The 26,999-nt window shown below is 37.1% G+C and overlaps 1 protein-coding gene across 8 annotated transcripts in view; it reads left to right on the top strand.

Moving 5' to 3' along the window:
- Positions 1-26,999, top strand: part of ppp3cb (protein phosphatase 3, catalytic subunit, beta isozyme) — a 115,790-nt gene that overhangs the window by 7,114 nt on the left and 81,677 nt on the right. For 2 of the 8 annotated variants that reach the window (XM_073921422.1, XM_068213207.2), the window contains exon 1: positions 2,602-2,639. In XM_073921422.1, the coding sequence (XP_073777523.1) occupies positions 2,633-2,639 (7 nt within the window). In that variant the 5' untranslated portion in view covers positions 2,602-2,632. 8 annotated transcript variants of the gene reach the window in all.

Below are 26,999 nucleotides of genomic sequence, written 5' to 3'. Positions count from 1 at the left end.
TAAGCTTTGGGGAATGTCTGTGTGTGTGTGAGAGCGTGTCCAGATATAGCTGGTGTATGGAGGAAAGCAAAGCAGCCGGTGTGAAGGTGAGAAAGGTATTAGGGGGACGCAGCGGAGGTGAGAAACAGCTTGATTGTTTAGGAAAACCTAAGGAAAAAAGTATGATGGCGCATCCGTGGTACACTCTCAGGTGGTAGTATGAGTGATACTACACTGATATATCCGCCAATGTAGGTCAGTGGTTATCATGGTGCTGTTTTATTACTTTTATGATGTTTTTGACATTATTGTGTTCTCAATGTCAGTGTTTCTCAACCACATTCTTGGGGGACCACCAGCTCTTCACATTTCCATGCTTTTTTCATGTTTCCTTAACCAAACACTCTGGATTCAGCTCATTAGCAGTGACTGAAAGACATGTAATGGGTGTGACAGACAAAGGAGACATCCAAAACATGCGGTGTTAGTGGTTCTCCAGGAACGTGGTTGAGAATCACAGCTCTATGTGACAGTATTGTCTGAAATTATTGGAAGGCACCAGTTCTGTGGTTTAAATTATTAAGTATTGTTTAGATCTTACCAAAATAATATAATAATACTATGATGCATAGTGTAGTTATACTCTGTTGCATTTCCCAAAGAATGGTTGAATTATTGATTATTATTGAATTTGATTTTAAAAAGCATGATAATATGACATTATGGCAGTGTGCACATCCAATATAGTTTCGCCTAAAGGTGAAAGTGCACAACAAATTTAGTCTCCCGAAAGAATTGATGCTGAACTGCTGAAGCAAGTCACCAACAATACGAGTTTCACTTCCACAACTGATCTATGTTGATCCTTAACACGTTTGCATATTGCCAGCCTGTGGCCACAGAATTAATCTTCAGTGTCAACACTGAATAATAAGCAATTGAAATGCTAATTTAAATGGTTTCATTTTCAAAATTTACCACAGTGAAACTTCCTGCTTGGGTCAAACTTGCAATGAAGGGTCGATCAATGGAGGTTCGGGTCTGACTTGACCTCAAAATGATATAGCAAAGCTATGTTTTCTTGGACATCTTTCGTTGCAGTTAAAAAGATATCATCCTGATTGATGAATTCAAAATTATGTTCAGATGTATGCAAACAAAAAAACTAATTGAATTGGTTGAATTATGTGGGTTGAATGGTTGAATTATGTGTTACAAGCTTTAAATCAGATTGAATCTATTGAGTTTCCCACTCGACATACAATTTAGTTACTATTTTTTCTATTTTCTTCAATTCAAAGTGCTAATTAGGAGACAATGAGCTTTTTGCCACACATTTTCTACTTACTAGGGCAAAAACAAGGCATTTGGGGGATGTGGAAGTTTACTTTATAAAAACTCCACACTTCATTGTACCTCATATATAGGGCCAGACGGAATCTGCGGATGTTTTTTTGCTATTTCTGCAGAGAATTTTGGTAAAAATCTGCAGATTTTTGCGGAACTATTTTGGGAGTATCCAGCGGAGTATCATAACTAAGACCTTAATATATTATATACAAAGTAAAAAATTACTGAATAAAAACTGAATAAATTCAGTTTTACACATTTACTCAAGTAAATAAACAGAATTAATGATAGGCTAAAAATCTGCGGAAAATCTGTGGAAAATCTGCGGAATTCTGCGAGCGCAGATTCAGTGTGGGCCTACTCATATGTAATTATGGCATTTCTACATCACTGCCCATGGGCCGTTCTTTACAGTTTCAGTTCTCAGTTGGATCAATAAATGTTTACATGTCCTAACATTTGGATTAGAAAAGGTCTGCACCACATTTTCCTATTCAATGGATAAAGATCAATTGGATCAATAAAGCAGTTTATGATTATTGACATTATTTGAATGCGTATAGACATCTCTGTACAGTTTCTCTAAATATTCAGATGTGGAAATCAGAAATGGAAATGAGAGTTTTGTTTTTCGATGTGTAGACCAATCACAACAAAATAAGCCATCTGGTCAATCAGAGAAGAGAATGCCTATCATACCTGCCAACATTTGTCCCTGAAAATCCGAGAGACTGGGGGGTTAGGTTCGGGGGTTAGGTGTCTGAATAACACTGTTGAGAATTGGGTACTGTGTACTGTGGTGTTAGTAACTGTACTATGAAGTGTGTTTCTGGCGGCCGCTGCAATCGGATCTTGGCGACCCAGGGGTTTCACAGACATATTACGGGAGTTTTCCAGGAGAAATAACCAAAAGGGAGGGTGGCGGGAGATGGGTCTGAAATATGGGAGACTCCCAAGAAAAACAGGAGTGTTGGCAGGTATAAGAAAAAGGGTTTAGAAAGACTCATTTTAAAACAAATTGTTTTTGAGGTGAAAAAATATGTATATTTGAGAAAATTAAAGGGATAGTTCACCCAAAAATAAAAGTTACCTCATCTCCCTCATGTTGTTTTTAAATGTTTATAAGTTTTTTTCTTCTGTTGAACACAAAATAATATTTTTTGAAGGATACTGGTTTGTGACACCCATCAATTTCCAATGTAGGACAAAAATACTATTAAAGTCAATGAGTGCCAGCTAATAGCTTTTTTCAAAATATCTTCTTTTGTGTTTAACAGAATAAAGAAACTCGAAACTTGAACAAATGGAGGGTGAGTAAATGATGTTTGGCTTAACCGATGCTCCTATGAATCCAATAGCATTATCATGGTAATAAAATAAACAAGTGCAATATTGACAAAATGACACCACAAGCTTTTATGCAAATTTTTCCAGGGATTAAACAAGAGGAAAAGTGGTGCATGGCTGACACGCTTGTGACAATCATAAAGTAAGCAAGTTGATTGCTTGAGATAAATTTGCTCATTTCCACAAGTTATTATGTGCTGCATTCTCTACGAGACAGAATGCGTCTCGCTGCCATCTGTCTCCTCAAGGAATGTAGTAATGCGGCAATAATGGCTAGATTATTCTAATTGCATCATAGTGTATTTTTTATGATTGTACTAATAGGTGTTCTTGGCCCCTAGGAATGGAGCCGTTTTAAAACATGAATATATTATTTGTGCGCAGTCGTAAACACTCAGAGTTAAAGGGGTAGTTTATGAAAAATACAAATGTATTAGATATTTAATTTTACTCACTGGTAGAAATGTTAGTTTATTTTTGCGGTAATTTACTTGCAGCAATGTACTGCAACTGCGCCTTTACAGTAACTTACCTGTAAATGTGCTTTACAGTAGCAGCGCCCTACTGCAGTTTCATTTTAGAGTAAAATAGCCATACCGCAATTATTTTTATGATAAAAGGATATTATTTTTATACTTTGACAATTTTACAATACTTTTACTGTAATTTATTTACATTTTACACTACATTTTAGCAGTGCAAAACCTTTATTTTTAGTATTTACTATTGACTTTAATTCTTTTCAAACAAGTAGTGACATTATGCTAAACAGTGTTTGTATTATTCATTGTTATTATATCCATTTTAAATCTATTTAAAATGCTTTTTGTGATACAAAATGTTAATTAATGTGTATGTTTTTCATCAACAGTCTCATTTTTGTCTGCAACTACAGTAGCAGCACTTGATAACTTTGATTACAGTAGAATACCGCAAATTCCTAACATGCCGTAACTGTAATCGTGTGTTCAGGCGAGACATGTATTGTGCGAACAAATCGTGCTATTCCCACGTAAATACATGCACGAACATTTTGACTTTACTTACAATGTAGTGTACAAGTAGTGACACTACAAGCTTAACTATATTTTTCAGTAGCGTGGTGGCAGCGTCACTACTTTATAAATCGAATAGCTTTTCTGTTGAGAAGCATTTTTTTTTTTAGTCAGGTAGCGCAGTAGTGTCCACACAAGCTACATTTACAGATCGCGGATCAATACGTGATGGCACCGACATTCACAGAGCTATGAGGCTGATGTCTAACTAATAAAAGAAAATCCATATGATGGCAAGAATGACGTTTTCTTCGTCTTCTTGTTTGTTGGTGGTTGACAACAAAGTTTTTGGTGCATTACTGCCACCTATCGCCCTGCTCCATGACGTCGGCAACCAATTAAGCTAACACGAGAAATTTGCTTGCTGAAAAGATGACTGAGGGAAAGGAGGTTTGTTTATATATTTATATATTTATATATATATATATATATATATATATATATATATATATATATATATATATATATATATATATATAAACAAACCTCCTTTCCCTATATATATATATATATATATATATATATATATATATATATAATATGTAAGTGTATATAAAATGTATAAAATTTTTACTGTATTAAAGGCTAAAGTATACTATAGTAATTACTGTTGTTTTTTGATAGTTACTAATGATACTACATTATGTAACTCATTAATGAAAAGTTGTGAATATATACAATATAATGCTTGTTTCTAAATATTTCCCCTTTACTATAAATTACTAAAGTATTCTAAATGTGCAACACCTGGTTATTGGATTTTTTTATTTTTTTGCTGTCAAATACTATAATTTGTTTCTGTTTGCTACTGCATATTATTTGCAGTAAATTGAACTGAACAATTCTGCCTCATATGAATCACTGACAGTTTCATTGATCACTGAGATATGATTGAATTTAAGTTGCTTCCATTTAAAATTTAAAAAAAAATAGCTTAGATGTAGCTAAGCTACTTTAGCCAAGTGGCTTTTAGCCCAGCTTGCTATATTTCTCAGATGGTAGCTTTTACTGTAGTTAAGCTATATTTTAAGTAGAGTAGCTAACAGCCTGGCTCACTACATTTTTCAGTTAGCTTGCCCAACACTGTTTATTCGATTCATTCACAAGTCAAACTTGCTTCATTTGCGCTTCAAATTCACTTCACAATAGACGCTGATTCGTGTCATGGATGGGGCATCTGTCTGCCTTTAGCTGTCTGTGACTTTAGCTTTGTTGCTAAATGGCTAACATGGATTTTATTGAGAGCGTAGCTGTGCTTTATGTGCTTTAGTAAGGCTGAAAAGCAGCGTATATTTGCTCAACACCATGTCTGAATTTAATAGCTCTTTTCAGAAGTACACCCAGCTCTGTAAAACTGTACCTGGATGATGGAAGCTTTTAGTGGTGCTTCAGACTGAGCTGAGCCCAGTTTGATGAGTTGTTGTCTGGTTTCGGCAGCAGGACGTCCCTCTTGTATCAATAACAACAGGCCCTACGTCATAACCACCCCCTACAAGAGCAAGCTTCTGAGAAGATAACGTGGCAAGAATGTCTGCTGAAGTTCAGAATTTCCAACTCAAGCAATTCATGCGTCAAACTTGAAAAACGCTCAATTAACGGCACATCATTTGCGCCTTCTCATTTGCTCAAATAGCACGGCAAGGCTATTCGCGTCTTTGCATTGACTTAACAAGTAAATCACCTGTGCTTGATGCTTCATCTGCATCTGGTGTGAATGCACCATTAAAGTTTTAAAAATTACCCATAATGCATTGCATATGACACTATTGAACTGTAAAGAATGTATGTGATATTTTACAAGCCTTTTTTTACAGTAAATTACTGTAAAATTGCCACTATGTCTAACAGTGTACCTATGCAAGCAGTTTCAAGCCTTTATGAGTTTTTTTCCCTCTGTTATGGAAGTCAGTGGTTACTAGATTCCAGCGTTCTTCAAAACATCTTCCTTTGTGTTTAACGGAAGAATCAGGTTTGGATATAATAGAGGAGTAAGCGATGACAGAATTTTTATTTTTGGCTGAACTACCCCTTTAATGCATTAGCAAAACTGCTCGAGAGATTGACGGTTTCTCTGCATGTGTGTCTGTGTTAATTCATGCATGCCTCCTGCTGAGCGCAGACACACAACATGAACGGGATGTTAAAGCCCGACACAGAGCCTAAGAGAGAGTGTTGACATGAGCCTGGCGATAAATGGAACGAGAGCAGGTGAATGAAAAGAGAGGGGGAATGTGTGAAAAGTGTGAAGGATGAGAAGTGGTAGAAATGGGGAATTAGGCACTTGACAGCAGATAGATGGATGGATGGATGGATGCATGGATGGGTATGCTTGTGTCCCAGCAATCTCTTTCTCTCAGGCTGTGGTTAGAATGAAATTCTAGAGTACTGCATAGTGCGCACTGTATATTGTATACTGACAACTATTGATTATGTAATGTATAATGTAATACTTTAAGAAAGCTATCCATTAGAATTCCCATTTATTTAAATTCAGTCTGTAGTGGATTTTGATCAGCCAATCAGATGATCTGTAAAAACCATGTGATCCTACAATTGAATGACTGTCAGTGGAGAAATATATTTTCTGTTAGCACATGGTAACATTAACGTCTCTTTTAAATTTAAGATACACACATCCAACGCCAGACCACTACACTGTAAAAAAGCAGGTTGCCACACAATTCATTCATGTGGTCCCAACTTAAATCAATTAAGTTAAAGCAACAACAAATGGATTAAACATAAAACTAATAAGTTGTTTCAAACAAATCTCAAGAATTTTGTGGTGTCACATTTTAAATAAACCAATTGTGTTGTTGCTTTATGTCTGGACCAAAACGCTCAGCATGAACAAACTAAATGAACTGTAGCCGACTGAAATGTGAATGCGCACTCCATGGCTGTGTGAAAGGATGTGTCTTTCCGCACTAGTGGATGGCAGTAATCTTTTTTTAAATTCATTCATTCATTTTCCTTCAGCTTAGTCCCTTATTTACTAGGAGTCGCCACAGCAGAATGAACCGCCTTTTTCGGCATATGTTTCTTTTTCAGCGGATGCCCTTACAGCTACAACCCAGTACAGGGAAACACTTCATTCATACACTAGGGCCAATTTTGTTTACCCAGTTCTCTTATACTGCATGTCTTTGAACTGTGGTAGAAATTGGAGCATCCAGAGGAAACCCACACAAACACGGGGAGAACATTCAAACTCAACTCAGAAATACCAGCCGGTCCAGCTGGGACTCCATCTAGTGACCTTCTTGTTGTTAGACGACAGTGTTAACCTCTTAGCCACCATTCCGCCCCAGTATTCTTATTTTTTTTCATTCCAAAAAGAAAAACCAAAACTTGCGGTGTACATATAAAAGCTGTAAATAAAGCAGCGTTTAGTATCATTACCACAGTAATTGTCACCTACAACAGAGGAATTTGTTCATGCTAATTTGTTTGATTATCTAATAATCCATATTGTTTACAAATCTTTGAGAAATGAAGCAAAATTACTGCCTGTGTTTCCTCATGACTTAAATTGCTTACCTGCTTACATCACTTCAGTTTGTGATCTTGTGCTCTGATTTGTTGCTGAACAGCCAATCAGAGCACTCTCAATCTGACTTTGTCACGACAAGAACTGAAGTGTGAAACAAACTAAACCAAACGCTAAGCGACGGCCTAAATGTGGCTTGATGTGTCCCATCCTTATGCTGCATTCACACCAGACGGGGATGAAGCATCAAGTGCAAGTGATTTCAATGACAAGTCAATGCACGTGAATAGACATCCTGCGGCATGATTTGCACTAATGAAGAGGTGCGAGTTGAGCATTTTGTGCATTTGACGCGCTTAACGTGCAACGTGGAACATCTAACCCTCAGCGGACAGTCCAGCCACATTAACCAACCATGAGCTTGTTCTTGTAGGGGAGTGATTATGATGTAGTGCCTGTTGTTGGTGTCCCGAGGAGAAATCCTCTTGCCGAAACCGTACAACAGCTCATCAAACTGGGCTCAGATTGGTCTGAAGTACCACTGAATGCTTTCATCATCCAGGTTAAGTTTCTGGAGGAGTTGATGAACTTTCAGAGCTGGGTGCATTTCTGAAAGGAATTAGAGGACTCGGATACTGCGCCGAAGGAATCTATGCTGTTTTTCAGCATTCCTAAAGCACATAAACACTGCTATTCTCTCAATAAAATCCATATTAGCCATTTAGCAACAAAACTAGAGTCATCGGGCAGACAGAAGCCCTGCCCATGACATGATACCGCTTTATCCAATCTATTGTGAAGTGAATTTGATGCATGAATGAACCGAATTTGACCACAGATGAAGCTAGTAAACTCAAACTGTTATCACGTTTATTTATGTGCGATTAGCATGATTTATTTCCGTGTCTGGTGTGAACACAGCATTAAAGGTGCAGTATGTAGGATTGACTTAGGGATTGAATTTGGTATTTTAGTCTAAATTCAAAATATTGAAGAGACACTTGCTTTTTCTATTCAAAGATGCGAATACAATTTATGTCCAAAACTAAAATTGCACAAAAAAGATTTGTGAATTAAGCACTGTTTCCATCCAATGAGTCAAAGAGAACAAAATCAGCACTTCCCGATAAACTGACGGCAAAAATCAAAAGGAACAACTGGAATTTGCTTGAGTCTTTTTCTTGTAATAAATTGCTTGTGCCTCAATGATCCATCAAGCTTTATTGTGTGATATCCAAAATGCACATAAAAGTATGTGGATGGAAACATAGCTTATGATTGGAGAGCTTGGATTTCCACATTTTTTTTTTTTTACTTTATATCAATATTTTTGAAGTGATTCCCCTCTTAAAATAATCAACTGGTTTAGTTCATGGCTTTCAATAATTTATCGAAGACATTTTTGAAATCCCTAGGATGAACAGCCTTTACTTCCAGAAACATCATTATTTAAAAACTGGGCAGGCAGCGATGCACTTGCATTGCAGTTTCTCCCATTCCTTGACATTGTCACGTGAGCTCATTACATGTACAGTTGAAGTCAGAATTATTAGACCCTCTTTGAATTTTTTTTCTTATATTTCCCAAATGAAGTTTAACAGAGCAAGGACATTTTAGAGAAAGTCTTATTTTGTTTATTTCGGCTAAAATAAAATGTTTAATTTAAAAAAAAAAAATTTAAGGTCAAATTACCCATTTAAGCTGTATATTTGTTCAAAAGTCTAAAACAAACCATCATTATACAATGACGTGCCTAAATACCCCAACCTGCCTAGTTACCCTAATTAACCTAGTTAAGCCTTTGTCAAATGTCAATATAAGCTGTATAGAAGTGTCTTGAAAAAGATCTAGTCAAATATTATTTACTGTCATCATGGCAAAGATAAAATAAATCAGTTATTAGAAATGAGTTATTAAAACTATTATGTTTAGAAATGTGTTTAAAAATCTCTCCGTAAACAGAAATTCGGGAAAAAATAAACAGGGGGGCTAATAATTCTGACTTCAACTGTATGTCTTCTCATGCAGGGGATGTTCCTGCTTATGTGTTGGGAAGTCATAATTACAATGCCATTGCATTAAAGTTGTTGCTGAAAGATACACTTTTTATTTTCATTTTTGGAGGCTCATATTGCATGTACCCTAGAGTTAAAACATTTTTGGGTCAGGATAATACAACTGCCAATAAATAAATAAATTAATTAAAATTAAAATGAACAGAACTCTGTGCTTAATTTTTTAACTCTGGATGACAAAACCAACCATAAGAGTCAACTTTTGGAGAAGAGCAATATAAAGACATAAAACTATTTGAAATCTATAATCTGAGAGTTCAAAAAAATGTGCTTAGCAATGCACATTATTAATCATTACTAAAATTGGTGTTTTGATATATTTAATGTTGGAAATGTTTAAAATGAGGGCAACACGATGGCTCAGTGTTGCCTCACAGCAAGGTTTGAGTCCTGGCTGGGTCAGTTGGCGTTTCTATGTGGAGTTTGCTTGTTCTCCCCTTGTTCTCGTGGGTTTCCTCCGGGCGCTCCGGTTTCCCCACGGTCCAAAGACATGCGGTATGGGTTAATTGAATAAACTATATTGACCATAGTGTATGTGTGAGAATGAGAGTGTATGGATGTTTCCCAGTACTGGGTTGCAACTGGAAGGGCATCCGCTGTGTAAAACATATGCTGGATAAGTTGGCGGATCATTCCGCTGTGGCGACCCCCTGATGAATAAAGGCACTAAGCGGAAGGACAAAGAATGAATGTTTAAAATGTCTTCATGATGACAAGATGGCAGCGCCTACACATTGCGAGGCTCGGCGTCTCTCCAGTGTAAATATTACCATAGTTTTTTCTATTTCACTTTATAACATATTCCTGTATCCTGCACTTGCTGCTATTGCACTGCTGGTTAGACCTAAACTGCATTTCGTTGCCTTGTATTTGTACATGTGTAATGACAATCAAGTTTACTCTAATCTAATCTAATGATAATAATAATATGTGATACTTAGTTAATATTGTAATGATTATTATTGGCATAAAATAAGTATCGATAATTTTGAACCCATACAATGTAGTTTTGGTTATTGCAACAAACACATTTCGTGATCCACAGTCACTGTTTAAAACACACAAAATGCAAACCAAACACAACCGTATACAGAAATGTTCCTTAGTCGTAATGTTTCACATTTACACAGTGAAGCTTAGACATTCAGGGCAGCGTGTTGGCAATTCTGAAACTGAAATTGTGCATGTGCACTCATTTAGGAAAAAAAACAATCATTCTTGCATGACTTGAAGGCAGCATATTGCAGCGAGCGGCGTCCAGTTTCAGTTATTTTCCATTTTTAATCACATTTTCTGTAAAGTCATCCTAACTCTTGGCAGTCTGTTCCAGTAGCGAGTCCAGAAAAAGATGTAAAACATTGCCGCTGATATTCCTCTGTTCGTTTGTCAAACTGAAAATGGAAGGTCACGTTGGGCACAGTGCATTGTGGGATATAGTGCACATTGTGCATTGCATACTCTATACAAATTGGTTGTTGCGTCTGAAGCTATAAGGCTATATTGTGATGTGAAGTATGTACTGTAGTATCCAATTCCCAAAGTAGCCAGTGTTCTGCTTTCAAGCAAGTGAGAATGCTTTTATTCAGGACTAAAGTGCTGCCCATCTAACCAGATACTGAGCTAATCAACTTCATCGCCCACCTGAATGATGCAATAGAGAAAGATAGAGAGAGAAAGGGAGAGAGAGGCAATCTTGCATCAAATGCCGAGCTAGAGGACTGCAGGAAAATGATGAAAATGTTTCCTCCCACACAGATGCACAAACACACACAGACACACACACACACACACATATGTTACGGGTCACCAGAGACATTAACTTTAGCACGCACACACACATAGTTATATACAGATGTGTGTAACAGTGAACAGCGTTTAACACGCTTGACAAGCTTTGGGTACCACAATCTATGTTTCTCTTACACAAAAACAAATGCTTTGCTTTAGGGTTGAAAACCAAATGTGGTCATCTGTACCTCTAGCTAAAATCTCTCACCAGTTTAGTCTGTCATTTATTGTGAGTTTTTTATATATCATAACTTTATTTAAATGAACACTCCACTTTTTTTATGGAAATAAGCTCATTTTACGACACCACAAGAGTTAGGGCCCTATCATACACCCGGCACAAAAAGGCGCCAGACGTGTTTGGCGCAATTTGTTGCTATTTTCAGACCAGCGCCACCCTAATTTTCACATTTTGCACCAGGTTGTTTAAACAGCAAATCCAATTGCACCACTTTGTAGACTCATATGTGTTCTGGTCTATAAAGGAGGGGTGTTAAGGGGCAAAAACTGAAATAGACTGCGGCATTGACCAACTGAAAGCTAGTCCAGCGCAGAGCGTGATAGTTATATGCATATGCAGGTCAGAATGCTTACACATTGCTTAATACACACAGGATGTACAGCAACATACAAGAATCTTTACACATGAAAAAAAATCAAAGGATTGAAATGTTACAAAAAATATTATTTTCTACATTAATATAAATCCGGGGCGAGGCAGTGGCGCAGTAGGTAGTGCTGTCGCCTCACAGCAAGGTCGCTGGGTCGCTGGTTCGAACCTCGGCTCAGTTGGTGTTTCTGTGTGGAGTTTGCATGTTCTCCGTGCCTATGCGTGGTTTCCTGCGGGTGCTCCGGTTTCCCCCACAGTCCAAAGACATGTGGTACAGGTGAATTGGGTAGGCTAAATTGTCCGCAGTGTATGAGTGTGTGTGTGGATGTTTCCCAGAGATGGGTTGCGGCTGCGTAAAAACTTGCTAGATAAGTTGGCGGTTCATTCCACTGTGGCGACCCCGGATTAATAAAGGATCTAAGCCGACAAGAAAATGAATGAATAATATAAATCCACCCCCTTCTTGCCTCATCTTGGGGGCTTTTTCATTTTTTTTATGACAGTGTGCATTTGTATAATGTTATTTTTATTAGCTGTATTATTTATTATATGCATACTTAAATTTGTTTTCATAAAAACAAGTTTAGATTTGTCCACCTGTCGGGTTTTGGAGACGTATGTGTCACCATATGTGGCATAAGAATAGGACGTGTGTTTGGATATAACTGTTTTTTGACCACACTTCATTATTATTGTTCATTTATTTGTTTGCTGGAAATTAGAACTGAATTTAGAAATAGTTTTAAAATAAGTCTTTGCGCTTAACAAACAAAATTAAATATGTAGGCTAATGGATGTTTTCAGTGGAGTGCGTACAACACTGTTTCCTTATCCACGAAAGTAAGGGAGTAAAGTAAAGAGTAAAAGTAAAGTAAAGTGAAAGTAAAGACGCCGAATGGAGGAGGCTTATTCTTTATCCTTGTGCTGTAGGTGGTCTGTTTAACTGTTTGCTAGTGAAGTGTTCAATTTTTCCACTTACAAAGTCCACAATGTAAATAGCAAATGAACAAAGGCGCATTGCAACTGACTCTTAAAGGGAATCGGAGTCAAGACTCAAAACACACCCATAACTCATTAAAAGAATAAGCGCAACCCTGCTAGACCATGAGCCAGGGCGCAAAGCGTATTATTCTGTCCTTAGAATAGTAGAATTGGATTCGGACACGCCCTTAATACTTTTAGACTTTGTGCCTAGATCGTTAAAATAGAGCTCTTAAACTGCTTAACCATTGTTTGAATCTATTCAGCCGATATTTGGTACTGTTGAAAGCACTTTTAGCTTAGTTTAGCTTAGCATAGACAATTAAACCGGTGTAGACTATTAAAATCCGGCTCAAAAATGACCAAAGAGTTTGATCATTTTCCTATCTAAAGCTTGACTCTTCTGTATTTACATCATGTACTAAGACTGACAGAAAATTAAAAGTTGTTATTTTTTAGGTCAATATGGCTAGAAACTATACTTTCATTCCGGCGTAATAATCAAGGAACTTTGTTGCCGATATTATGCGACGGAATTTGGCTTTACTTTGAAACAATAAGTTGCTTTTAAACCGTTTAGTTGACTATACCTAAACAACTTAAGTTAAATGATTAACTAAATGAACCATGTGCATAATTATAAAACTTCATAAGTCAATATAACATGTCCAAGTTACTTTGTAAAGTTTTCAACTCGTCACTTTTAAGGCAACTGGTTACCTAATCACTTTTATACAGTGTTCTGGGGTTTTGTGAGTAATGTAAATAAAACTGAAATCATGCCTCAGGGTTGTCAAAACTTGTGCTGTGTGTTATAATAAGATCTAGACTTTTATTAACTGTTGTCAATAAAACAGAAACTATTGAACTATGCAGAAAATGTACCTGTGCATGGTTTATCACCACAAATCAATGGCAAAAATTTAATAAATAAAAATTATAGAGCCATAAAATCATGTATTTTACATAAATAAATAGTTCAAAAAATTATTATATTTTCATATTATGAATATATTTTATCATATTTTCATAATAGCTCCCACCGCCTGAAAGTGCAGCCGTATCATATTATTATTTCATAAAGAGAGTATGAATGTTTTTTTTGTGTCTCCTTTTGTGTTTGAAACACAAACATACAGGTTTGTCACAGCATGGTGGTGAAATAAATGACAGTAGTGACAGATTTATGGTCACAGACTGTCCAGATGTTGCCAACAAAATGAAGCTTTAACATCTTCCTATATTTTTCATCAAAATACAAGCATTACAACTTTTAATTTGACCTTACAGTTGTTAGATTACTCCCAAAAATGACTTTTACTGCTTGTTCAAACTACTTATTTAAAATCAGTTAAAATAACACAGGGCGGCAAGGTGGCTCAGTGTTTAGCATGTTTGCGTGCTTTTCCCATGTTAACATGGGTTCCCTCAGGGTGCTCTGCTTTACCCCACAGTCCAATGACAATCAGTACAGGTGAATTGATTAAACTTTATTGGCCGTATGTGTATATAAGTGTATGGGTGTTTCCCAGTACTGAGTTGCAGCTAAAAGAGCATCCTCTGTATGAAACATATGCTAGATAAGTTGGCGGTTCATTCCGCTGTGGCTACCCTTGATGAATAAAGGGACTAAGCCGAAGGAAAAAACACAATTCTTACGTTGTTGTTTTTTTTTTTTTTTTTTTTTTGAGGGGGACAACTTAATTTTCTGTTCAGTCAACTTAAATTTGTAAAAATGATTAAGTTAACTTAATCGATCGAATTGTGTGGAACCCAGCACTTTTACAGTGTATTATGTTACTTTAATTTCTTTTTCTTTACTAAAATATTATTATCATTTTTACAGTATAACAAGATATGTCTATAGGAGGATCCACATTTTGTGACTTTAAATAAGTATGATTATACAACAACAACATAAACAATAGGCCAAAATAATTGTATCAAAAAATTGCAGTTAATTAAAAGAAAAAACTTCAAGGCAGCGTGAACGTTTTTCAGAATGTCACCTTACGCGTTTGCCAGACAAATACACAACAACATTCAGGTTCACCACCACATCCGAGTGAGCAAATAATGACAGATTGTTCATTTTTTGGAGAGTTTGTTTCTAACACTGACACTAGACTTGGATGAGGACGGAGTCTGGGTAGGCTGGCAGAGAAATGGTAGGATATTCGAAATCATTAGTTCGTAACACAGGAAGTGGAGTGGGGTTAAAAATAACACCCCAAACACACACAGATAGATACCTGTCCGCAAATCTGTTTTGAAAACAGACTAAAGGTGAAGCTCCGAGGAAGAGTGGAAGAGCGAAAGAATGAGCGGGACTAAATTTAGCCTCTTTAACATAAATACTTTGACTGTGAGTTTAGAGCGCAGAGGACACAGTGGATGGCGCAGAGCTGGGACCTAATGAGGCCAAGCGAAAGCAGGAACGCTTGTGTGATCCAGAAATCCAGTAGAACGGATCTCTCTACTATTTATCCCGCATTTGCTGCCGCCTGACTGGACGAGCTCAATTGCTGCTCGCTTCGGGTCTGTCAGTCAAACGGGTTCTCTCCACTGATTGGTTCATTTGCCATCTCAAAGTCCCTCCTCCAGATTTTGTGCACATGCAGATGGCCCCTTCATGTGTGAAGCGTGCATTAATTGTGCAACATCAAACGGCGCTTGTAAAAATCCCTCCGCGTGATGCTGTTATACCTTCTCCCAATCTGGGTCAGGCGCTAATCAATGAGTCTCTCTCCCTTCCTCATATCCATCCCTTCACTTAGCTTCCCCCATGTTCCCATTCCTTCAGTCTCTGCGGCTGATTCTGGGTTTGTTGGAGGACGTGTTTTTGAAGCCCGCCTGTAGTAACAGCACAACGCTTCTGTCTGACACGCAGCAAAATGTGTCTTCAATCGTTTTTTTTAGGCCCCAGAGGCTGCAACAGAGCCGTCCCATGGTTGTGTGAGATGTATTTGGGATTGTCAGCGGTTTAATTACAGGATGTTGCAGTTATCACACTGGAAGTGCTTCTGGAATGGCACTGTGGGTGTCTGATGGTCTTCTCCTGCTACAGTTGTATCTCGCAAGTTTGTTGTTTTGACACCACAAGTCTCTGCCCTACTTCCCCACCTCCGAAGCCAGTAGTGAGCTTGCCACCAATAATTTCTGCAGCAGCAGTGTTGTATTGTACAGTGAGTTCACTGCGAATCCAGTACGACCTCATTAGGATGTGTGCTTCTGCGGAAGTCACTGCGCCTGAATCACACTTAATGTACCTGCGAATTTAGGTTTGAAAGTTTCCTCATTGAGAATTCGTCATCATTTACTCACTTTCCAAGTCTGGAAAAAAACTTTTATTTCTTTTTTTAAAAGTAGCTTATTATTCTTTACAAAAGAAAGTAATGTGTGTGGTCTATTAAGGCATCGTTTTAATTTTTGGATAAACTGTCTAAGTGGTCATTAAAGGGTCACGAAACACCAAAACAAATTTTTTGAGCTGTTGACAGTCGTATATGTGTCCCACACTGCTAAAAACACTATTAGGGCTCCTATATATCACTAAAAAGTGTAAATTGGTTGTTTTTGCGTTATTTCAAGCAAATTCGTACTTCCGGTTTGAAACGAATTTTTGAAGCTGCGTCACGGTCATGACATAATAGCATGTAATCCAGCGTGCAGACTGGACGTCTGTGCCAGAGTGTGTCTTATTACGTCTTACAGTGTGTTGCATTAATGCATGAGTAAGGCTTGGTTCAAACCAATCAGTGCGCTCTATTGTGAAACTTCATTAATATTCATTACTGTTAAAGTGTTTAGACGACAGAGACGCCATGTTGTGTTGGCAAAACAAGCGTGAAGTGTTGCTTTTATAGTTTGCTGCAGTTAAGTTTTGTATTCATTTTCTCTCTGTGAGAGCTCAGACTCACGTGTGGATTAACAGTGTACGCGACGCTCGACAACAATAACTTACGTGTCTAAGGAGGATTATTGTTTACCTGAGAGCTGTTCTCATCTGCAAACGCTGAGATCCGGATTCGCTTTTACTCTCCTCTTAATAAAGACGCGGCTCTAGTTGCTGGTGATTGTCCTGTCTCTACAGATTTGGTAAGTGAGCGACCAGCGCTCTTTGTTTATTCAGTTTGTTCGTATCGAACAAACTATTGCACAGAGTGTAAACATGTTAGCATTACAACCAAACTTTAACCTCGTGTAGGATTTCTACCGCATTTTGTGACCGGAATAACACACGCGGCTTTCTGACGCTACCTGCCGTGTGCATCTAAGTTTCCGGGAAATGCTGAGTTTTTTTTCTCTCATTCGCTGTGCGGTATCAAACATTGCATGAAAAATACACGCTTAGAGCAGCTCCTCGAATCAAATATCTCGTTTGTCGCGAGGGACATGAATGAATTCTCTGAATGAAAGACAGTTAAAAGTCCACCATTTAATAATTTGGCAAATAATTCGACTACAGATGCTCATGTAAACACAGTCGCGTGCCCAAATAGACACTCCCACACCGTGCCCTTTTTTATTCCTCCGACACTCCCCCCTAAACAGAGCTGGACACGCCCACTTTTCTGGCTTTTTCCAAAGTAGATGTGTGAAAACACCCTGCTGAAACAAGGGGGTTTCATGGCCCTTTAAAGGGCATGTATTTTACCCATTTTTAAATTTTTATATTATGGTTCTGAGTGTGTCAGTTTAGGGTCAGTTCAAATCACTATTCAGATTTTTTATTATAATGTGTTAAAAAGTGTCATTTTGGGGGCGTGTACACAGGTCGTTGTTTTAGGGGTGTGTTGATTTACATGAAAATTAGTTTCGACTTCCCGCCCAACTTAACAAGGGGGCGGAGCTAAGAGCTCCCTCGCTTTGTGTATGGCAACAGACAGGCAGACAGAAGATACATGAGTGAGAGGACCAGCATTCAGCCGTACATGTATGACTCGGACACAGAGACTACTGTTGAGGAATCAATATTCCAACCCGGGCTCATTGTGGAAACGTAGCCTCGCGGACATTTCTGCAGACCGCGAAATTCGTCCCAGGCGGTACGTATTCGAGCAGTTTTTGTTTTCGCAAATCGGGAGCACAAGCCGTTCGCGCCCGTGCTGTTCTCACATGAAAAGCCGCCGGAGGCCGCTGTGGAGCGACCGCCTGTCCGACTGACTGGCTGTACGACTGAACGATCGACCGGGCGGCCGACCAATCGGCCGCCCCAGCCGCCCTCCTCTTCCTCCTCCTCCTCCTTCCCTAAACCCAAGCAACGATTTGCAAAAGCCGCCCAGAAAAAAAAGCAAAAGCCCTTGTCTTTGATTTTGACTGCGTTTTCGGATCTTGCCGCGTTCTCGCCCTTATTTTTTGGATTCTGTATTTCATTGTACCTGATTTCTGGAACTGCTCTTCCCTGGACTCGATCCCGGTCGTCCCTGTGGCTGGCTCCTCCTCCTACAGGCCTCCACCCCGCCATTGTAACACTGCGAGCTAGGCAGACAAACTGGTTGCAGCAGGAAAGCCCTCCACCCAGAGGTGAGCCGTCAGCCGGCGAACGCGAAGAGGAGGAGCGGTGTCACACCGCCCCATAGCGCTTGCTCGAAAAAAAACTAAACGCGGACATACGTACCTCCAGCCACGTAAATCGCAGTCTCCAGAAACGTCCGCGGGGCTACGTTTCCAGAATTAGCTTGAGTTGCAATATTCCTATTGTGCTTATGTGTCAGAGTGGTAGTTACAAAATTTATTTGTGTCTTTGTATAGTTCTAAAGCTGCTATGTTATGATGCTTGTGTCATCCATATAGGGATGCAACGAATAACCGGTTTCACTATTAACCGCAATTTAATTCATCACGGTTAACTAATCGTAAAGGCTTCTCAACACTGTGTTTCTGCACGGAACACAACTGCAGCGACTACACAAAGTGTGTGCCAGTTTAAAGTTCCGAGCTTGTACACTGAGAAGATAATAATAACCACGCACAATGGATAAATTTTGGCTGAGGCTATAGCTAAGGCAAGTTCGTTATATCCAATGGAGGGACGCGCATGCAGAGCAACGTGCTCAGACTTTCCAGCTGCACCTAGTTGAGATGACAGGGAGCTTCTGTGATTTGAGGAAAATGCAAACGGCTGAAGTTTAATGACCAATGAAAATTACATAGGTTTGCAAACCCACCTAAAGTCACAAACATGGCGCCGATGAGAGCGATCATGTGGTGAATGTTGATCTGCCAACTTAGATCAATCGAGAGTTTTTGGACAGAGTGCTGAAAGGTGGATCAGCTTATTTTAATGGCCCGAATCTCAATACGTTGCATTCACTGCGTGTTCAGGGCAAATGGCAGCTAAATGTAAAATCTCTGTTGCTCATTCGCAGGAAGACGATGAAGGGTCTCATGTTGAGCCCAATGAGCCTTACATCAAAAAATAGAGCAAGGGTGTTCCTTTGGTTCACTCCTAGGCCAAGTTGCGTTCGGTCTCAAAACCGATCCAATTGGTCCACCGTTTTTATGTTGTTAAATTGAAAAAAAAGGACTGGGTGTGTTTATATCACCCCAATATGATGGTCTATACACTACACCTACACACTTCTGTCCAAACAGCTTGAAAAGTAGATTTTTCACCATATGTGCCCTTTAACAGTAGAACTATCAGCTTTCTATAACTACTAGAATTACCATAGTGGTCATTCTGATCGTTCTCATAAAAGACGTCATGTTGTCATGTGATATTTACATTTGAGGCTTCTGTTTAGATATTAAAGGTGCCCTATAATGAAAATGTTGGTGTACCAAGGCATGGTAGACTAATAAAAGATCAGTATATGGAAATTGACAAACTGTGAGCCTCAGACACCATTGTTTGCTTGTTTTCACGTAAATTCTACAAGTGTAAAGCCCAATGGGACAATTAGAAGACAAACTGTGACAAGACTCACGGGCCATGCCCTTCTCATTTCCATGTATGCCTACTTTAGGTCATTTATCCAGACCTGACGAGCAGCTAAATCATCAAGAGAACACGACTTATATGCAGCTCTGAGATCATAAAAAAAGCTCTGAAATCATGAATATGCACACATTAGGATGCATTTGATAAGCCAAACATTTTCTAGTTATACAACAGCAATAATTTTAGTATATTTCACTTACTATGTATGTGGGATGTTTATTTTGAAAGCACGAGCGCCAAATTGTTTACTGTGAGTTACTGGGCAACGACAGCGCAGGAACATAAACCTACCGCATCAGAGAAGAGTTTAACTTATTACATTAAAGAAAACAATAGATAGATAGATGGATGTATGGATAAGAAAATATAGGCCGAAGAACATATTTTCAATGAGCATTTGTTGTGAAGTACACAATTTAATGTCCGCATGTTGTCTAATTAAGAATATTACTCATGTTTATCGGTATATTTGGTCCATGCAGTAGTTCTTAATGTGATTTCACCTTATCATCATAAAACAAATCAATGAAGAGTAATCTTTGTAAAATTCATAAAGAATAAGCAACATGTCACTTACTTAAGTTTCCATGCAAAACTGATATATGGTCATAAGAACATGTATATACAGTTATATCACATGTATTTAAACATATATGCACATATTTGTAATTATAATGGTTGAAAATAGAATTTTGAAATTTAATTTGCATGTATTTACGTACATATACGACATTTATTTTTATATTCAGTTGAAGTCAGAATTATTAGCCCCCCTTTGAATTTTTTTTCTTTCAGAAATATTTCCCAAAAGAAGTTTAACAGAGCAAGGAAATTTTCACAGTATGTGTGATAATTTTTTTTTTTTTTTTTTGTGGTGAAAGTTGTTTTATTTCAGCTAGAATAAAAGCAGCTTTTAATTTTTAAAACACAATTTTAAGGTCAAAATTATTAGCCCCATTAAGCTACTTTTTTTTTTTTTTTTTTTGATAGTTTACAGAACAAACCATAATTATACAATGATAGCCTAATTAACCTAACCTTCCTAGTTAACCTAATTAACCTAGTTAAGCCTTTAAATGTCACTTTAAGCTGTGTAGAAAGGTCTTGAAAAATATTTTGTCAAATATTAATTACTGTCATCATGGCAAAGATAAAATAAATCAGTTATTAGAAATTAGTTGTTTAAACTATTATGTTTAGAAATGTGCTGAAAAAAATATTCTCTCTGTTAAACAGAAATTGGGGAATACATAAACAGGGGGTTAATAATTCAGAGGGGGGCCAATAATTCTGACAACTGTATGTAAAATCCAAATGTACCTGTATGCTATATGTATGTGATTTGCTTATTGTCATATATCAGATTTCTGCCTCACTGCAGTTCATGAGCAACAACTATAACTCAGTGTAGACAGTATTATTGATTATAATGCTTTGTTGGGTTTGTTGTATCACATCACTTGCTTGCAGTAAACCAGTGTTGTCACATATTATGTAAGGCTAAATGGCTTTGCAATAAAGAAGAGATTTTTGTTTGCAAGTAAATAGGGTAACACTTTAGTTTAGGTCACAATTCAAGTAACAAACCATTAACTAACACAACTCGCTTAATTAACTACTAATTAGCTGTTTATTAATAGTTAATAAGGTAGATGTTGGTTTTAGGTTTTGGGTAGAATTAGGGATGCAGAATAGGATCATACTTTATAGCTACTAATAAACAGGTAATATCTTAATAATAGGCAAGTATTAGCCTGTAGTTATAATAGCATGAATTGTGATCACCTAAACTACAGTGTTACCATAAATACACTATTGTTTTTTGTTTTGCTTTTTTTTTAAAGCAGAACTTTTATGCCCCTCTTTACAAGATGTTATTTTTTTAACTATTTGAAACTGGCCATTTAGGATTTGATCCAAATTGTGCCGTTTTGGTGACTGTCTCTTTAAATTCAAATGTGATTGTGCTCTCAGCCAGGGGCGGAGCTATAAACACCTATGCCTTAGTGAGAATATCACTAATGATCAGGGCTTTCCCCTTCCTATGACATGTACAATAGGGGAGAATGTCATAAGAAGAATATCAATCACAGTGTTTCTGCAGACAAAATAGAAGTAATTAATGTTTACAATAGATGCTGGCTATATTCACACACTGTTGCTACACAAATGTGTTAAAACCCTTTATAAAAATAGTTTTTTGCATAATTAGTCATCTTTAAATACTTATATAAAGGAAGACTGCAATAAGAAGCATTGTGAAATATTATTATAATTAAAGAAAACACATTCAGTCATAATATATGAGCACTAAGTCTTAAGTTCCTCTGGTATATTTGTAGGAATAGCTAACGATATGTTGGATGTCACAATTATAGATTTTTTTCATGCCAAAATCATTAGTATATTAAGTAAAGATTATAAATACATCTCACCTAAATTTTTGATTAGTAATATGCATTGCTAAGAACTTAATTAGGAAAACTTTCTTATAGTTTAGATTAAATTCCTCTTAGATTTCAGACAATCCAAATATTGTCCTATGCTAACAATCTATACGTCAATACAAAGCTTATTAATTCAGCTTTCAGATGATGTCTACATCTTAAGTTTTGACCATTATTAATCTGAATTAGTAATGAATTTAAGCGTCATTATTTTTAACATTATATATTCTAGTAAAAAGGGACTAGGCTAAAAAGAAAATGAGTGAATGAATATTCTAATGTGCTTATTTGCTGATTTATTATTTATTAACTGTAAATCAGTTTGGACAAATAAATATATTTAACTCTTATGTACTGTTGGGGATGTTGTCTTCTACTCGGGGATGATTTTGAGTTTTTATTTGGCTATTACTGTCACTCGGTTTTAGCTAGCTGAATGATTATTTGTGACAAATCTTATTTTGAAACATATTTTATGAAAATACTTTGAATAAAAAAAAAAAGCTCAACAATATGCTTTGGACAAATTGACTATCCTTTTGTTATGTTTGGGATGAAAACATTGACTAAATTAAACTGCTGTAAAAATGCATCAGATAAATATTTTTAGCAATTTTTCTGCATAAATCTGTTAATCAACCTCAGTCCTGAGCAAAACTATTAAATTTCTTAGAAAATGACAGGATTTTTAGCTCTTTAATTGCTAAATTCATAAACGATGTCACTGATTTGGTGAAAAAAATAAAATAAATTACTTATTTTTAGTATAAAAAAAATTGTGGACTGGTGTTTTTACCATTTATCACAGTCTCGGCCATGTCGACGGTTAGTAGAAACATTGCCTTTGATGCAATGTTTTTGATTGTTTTTTTTCTCCCTAATTTACTGCTGGTGGCTGGTTTTGCCCCATTGGTTTCCATTATAACCGCATTTTTTGGATTGCCATTACACCATATAATCATGGATTTTTAATGGTTTTCCTGTTGGGAAGTGGTAAAATTTGTAATTTTTACTGTTGATCATCAGTTGGCACCATTAACCCTTTAGATAGGCCTTAAAAAGCTTAGTTTCTGCATTTGTTTTATCGAGTATAACAGCAAATTGTGGTGTGTGTATGTGTGTAATAGTGTAAGAATGGCCTTTGCGTGCTTACCTTGATGTGTTACCTTGAAAGTCTATGGAACAGTTGCTAGGGTGCCGTAAGTGGTTGCTAGGGTGTGGCTCATCAGTAATTAGCAGATTGGTAGTCTGAGTTAAAGGAGCGTAACCTTAAGTCTGCATGACAGTCTGGCACAAAGTTATGAGCTCACAAAATTTGGTCAAATGTTAAGTCAAGGATCACCAATCTTGACCCTGGAGGGCCGGTGTCCCTGCAGGATTTAGCTCCAACTTGCCTCAACACACCTGCCTGGATGTTTCAAGTATACCCAGTAGGACCTTGATTAACTTGTTCAGGTGTGTTTGATTAGGGTTGGAGCTAAAATCTGCAGGACACCGGCCCTCCAGGAACAAGTTTGGTGAGCACTGTGTTAAATCAATGGAACTTTTCTTAATTTTCCGGGTCAGTTTTGAAAAAACGTAATTTGGATCAGTTGGAAAAGATATAGCTACACAAGTCAGACCAGTTTGGAGGTTTGGAATAAGTTTGGTGGTTGTAGTATAAGCAGGGGTGGACTTTGGGGGCTCTAAGCAATTCCAGGTACGGGGCTTTATAGCAATTAAAAAAAATTGAATGTTAAAAGTATATATTTACAGTTTTTACAGTTTATTTACTTTCATCTTCCTACACTTAAAGGCGATAAATCCACAAATAATTTTTCAGCAAGACAGCAGGATCTCGGGTGAAGCAGTGGCGCAGTAGGTAGTGCTGTCGCCTCACAGCAAGAAGGTAGCTGGGTCGCAGGTTCGAGCCTCAGCTTAGTTGGTGTTTCTGTGTGGAGTTTACATGTTCCCCCTGCGTTAGTATGAATGGTTAGTAAAAACGTGAGTATGAACGGTCTAGGAGGAGATGCATATAGAAATAAGTCTCAGGAGAAGAAGTAAAAGAATATTAAGTTCATGTAGTATAACAGTGTGTTGGCTTTCTCAAGCCACCATAATTAGGGAGACAAAATGAAAATCTAAAAATGTTTTTATTAATATACTTGTCCAAGACTGATAATTAAAAAAAACAAATTCAGTTCACAATTACTTTTTATATTGAAAATGTCATTTTGTGTGTTATTTTTTTTCACCAAATCAGTGACATCATTTATGAATTTGTCAATTAAAGAGTTAAAATCCTGTAATTTTCTAAACAATTTAGTAGTTTTGATCAGGACTGAGGTAGATTAGCTGATTTATGCAAAAGAAATAAAAAATAAAAACATTTATCTAATGCATTTTTACTGCAGTTTAATTCAGTGGATGTTTTCATCCCTAATATGACAAAAGTGAATGGTGCACAAGGGTAGATTAGCTGATTTATGCAAAAGAAATAAAAAATAAAAACATTTATCTAATGCATTTTTACAGCAGTTTAATTCAGTGGATGTTTTCATCCCTAATATGACAAAAGTGAATAGTGCACAAGGGTTAAGTAATACTTTTTCTTTAACAAATGCATCTGATGTGTTCTTGCTTCATAAAACTGTTAATTTCTTAAAATAATCTTAAAGATCCCCAGTATAATCCAACTGTATTTTGAGCCAACTCAACATTGCTCATACTGTACTTCTATTGGCAGGAAGAATCATCAGCGTTAAAAAAGGTCTGAAATGGAGGATGACGTGGCTCCAGCAGGAAAGATTTTGTAGCTTGCTGATTATAAGGGTGGAAGAAAAGGAAAAGACCTCTGCAGGAATAATAACACATGTAGAGATGTTAATCAGGGTCTCAGTCTCAGTTGGTTTTGGTTAGTCTCCCAGGTCTTTTCATCAAATTAGATGTTTTTTCCCACTAGCATTTTATTTTACAGTTCTGTTCTGCGTGTACTGTACATAGCATGCACTTGCTGTATCACCTTATATTATTCAGTACCTTCCTGGCTACGTAAACTGTAAGTGCATGTACTGTAAATGAAAGGGCAGCCATTTTTGAAACACAAAGGTTAGCTATTATTGCAACATAGATGTATATACATAGTTGCCTCATTAGTGACTCTTTTCATGGACCATTAAATGTTAGCTCAACGTGTTGTGAAAGTCTTTGAGAACCTGAAAGCATTTTCAAGCATGGTTAAACACATACACGGGTTTTAATTTTTTGTTTTAAGACATCTGTAGTTGATTTTACTGAACTAGCGCAATACTAAAGGGATAGTTCACCACAAAATGAAAACCTACTTCACTTGTTCTAAACCAGATTTAACTTTGTGTTTTTTTTGTTGAATGTAAAAGGAGATATTTCGAAGAATGCAGGAAATCAGTTGCTATTAACAACTATAGTAAAAAAAAAAAAAGAAAGTTCTATGGACGTCAATGGCTGAAACATATCATCTTTTGTGTTCAACACAATACAGCAGGTTTGGAACAAGTTAAGAGAGAGTGAATTATGATAAAAATGTTTCTTTTGGGTGAACTATTCCTTTAAGATGTTAACTGTTGGATGGAGAACACATGGGAAAGCTAGGTTGCGGATGGAAGTGGTGTTCGTGAGACTAGCAGGGGGCGCTCAACCTGTGATCTGTGTGGGTCCTAATGCCCCAGTATAGTGAAGGGGACTCTATACTGCTCAGTGAGAGCTGTCTTTTGTTTGAGACGTTAAACTGAGGTCCCGACTCTCTGTGGTCATTAAAAATCCCAGGATGTTCTTATATTATTGCTTCAGATTCACAAAAATGTAGACAGCGCCCTCTAGTGGATTTACCATCTGAAATTTCATCTAAACTTTCATCTTATTGTAACATACCCGGAGCAAGATATTTTACATTACACTCTCAGAAACAAAGGTACAAGAGCTGTCACTGGGGCAGTACCTTTTTAAAAGGTTGTACCTGAAGAGTCCATATTGGTACATCAAAGTTACATTTTAGGTGCACTTGGGTACTGATATGTACCTTTGGGGTACCACTAAGGACTTTTTAGGTAGAAATATGTAGCTTTTGAAAAGGTACTGCCCCAGTAACAGCTCTTGTACCTTTATTTCTGAGAGTGTAGAAAGGTAGGCCGAGGCATGTATTTTCAATGAGCCTAGGCTGATTTATTTTGATTCAGAGTAAACCTTTGCTAATTCATTTGACATTGATTTCGACTCGAACTAGACGTTTGACGCATACAGTGAACTGTTGTTTTTGAACATAGTTGAACACACATTTTATGTGCATCAAAAAGGCAGCTAAATTGGGTAACACTTTATTTTGATGGTTCATTTGAGTATTAGTAGACTGTCTGCTTAATATCTGTTGCTACTGCTCCTTCAACAGACATTTAAAGGACTATAAGAAACTTTTAAAGAACATCTCAACTTACACAATCTTTAACCCCAACCTAACAGTCTACTTATATTCTAATGAGGATTAGTTGGCATGTAGATGCAATGTAACTTAATTCAACAAACAGACCATCAAAATAAAGTGTGACCCTGTTTTTTTTTTTTTAACAGATCATGTGATACCAAAAATAGATGCAATGGATTGACATTAATGGACAAACTATTGGACAGACCACACTGCACTACATCAGAAATGTACATGCCTAGTCACTAAATGACATAGTCACTGGCTACATTTACCACGCTATCCAACGTTTCCTCCAAAGTTTCATGTAATTTTGGATGTTTCGTTTTAAATTTTTCGACTTTAACTACAGTTCAGCAGTTTCACTTTCATTCTGGAACATTTCATTCATGCTCCCGTGACAAACTGAGATATTGGATGCGAGTATGAAGGACTGGTGGAACTGGTGGTTGTTTTAATGGAATTTGATACTGAAAAAACTTCTGCATTTTGCAAT

This window comes from Danio rerio, chromosome 14, assembly GCF_049306965.1.
Source record: "Danio rerio strain Tuebingen ecotype United States chromosome 14, GRCz12tu, whole genome shotgun sequence".
NCBI classification, from domain to species: domain Eukaryota; kingdom Metazoa; phylum Chordata; class Actinopteri; order Cypriniformes; family Danionidae; genus Danio; species Danio rerio.
Note: the sequence above shows the minus strand (reverse complement) of the source record. Positions and strands in the feature narration are given on the sequence as shown.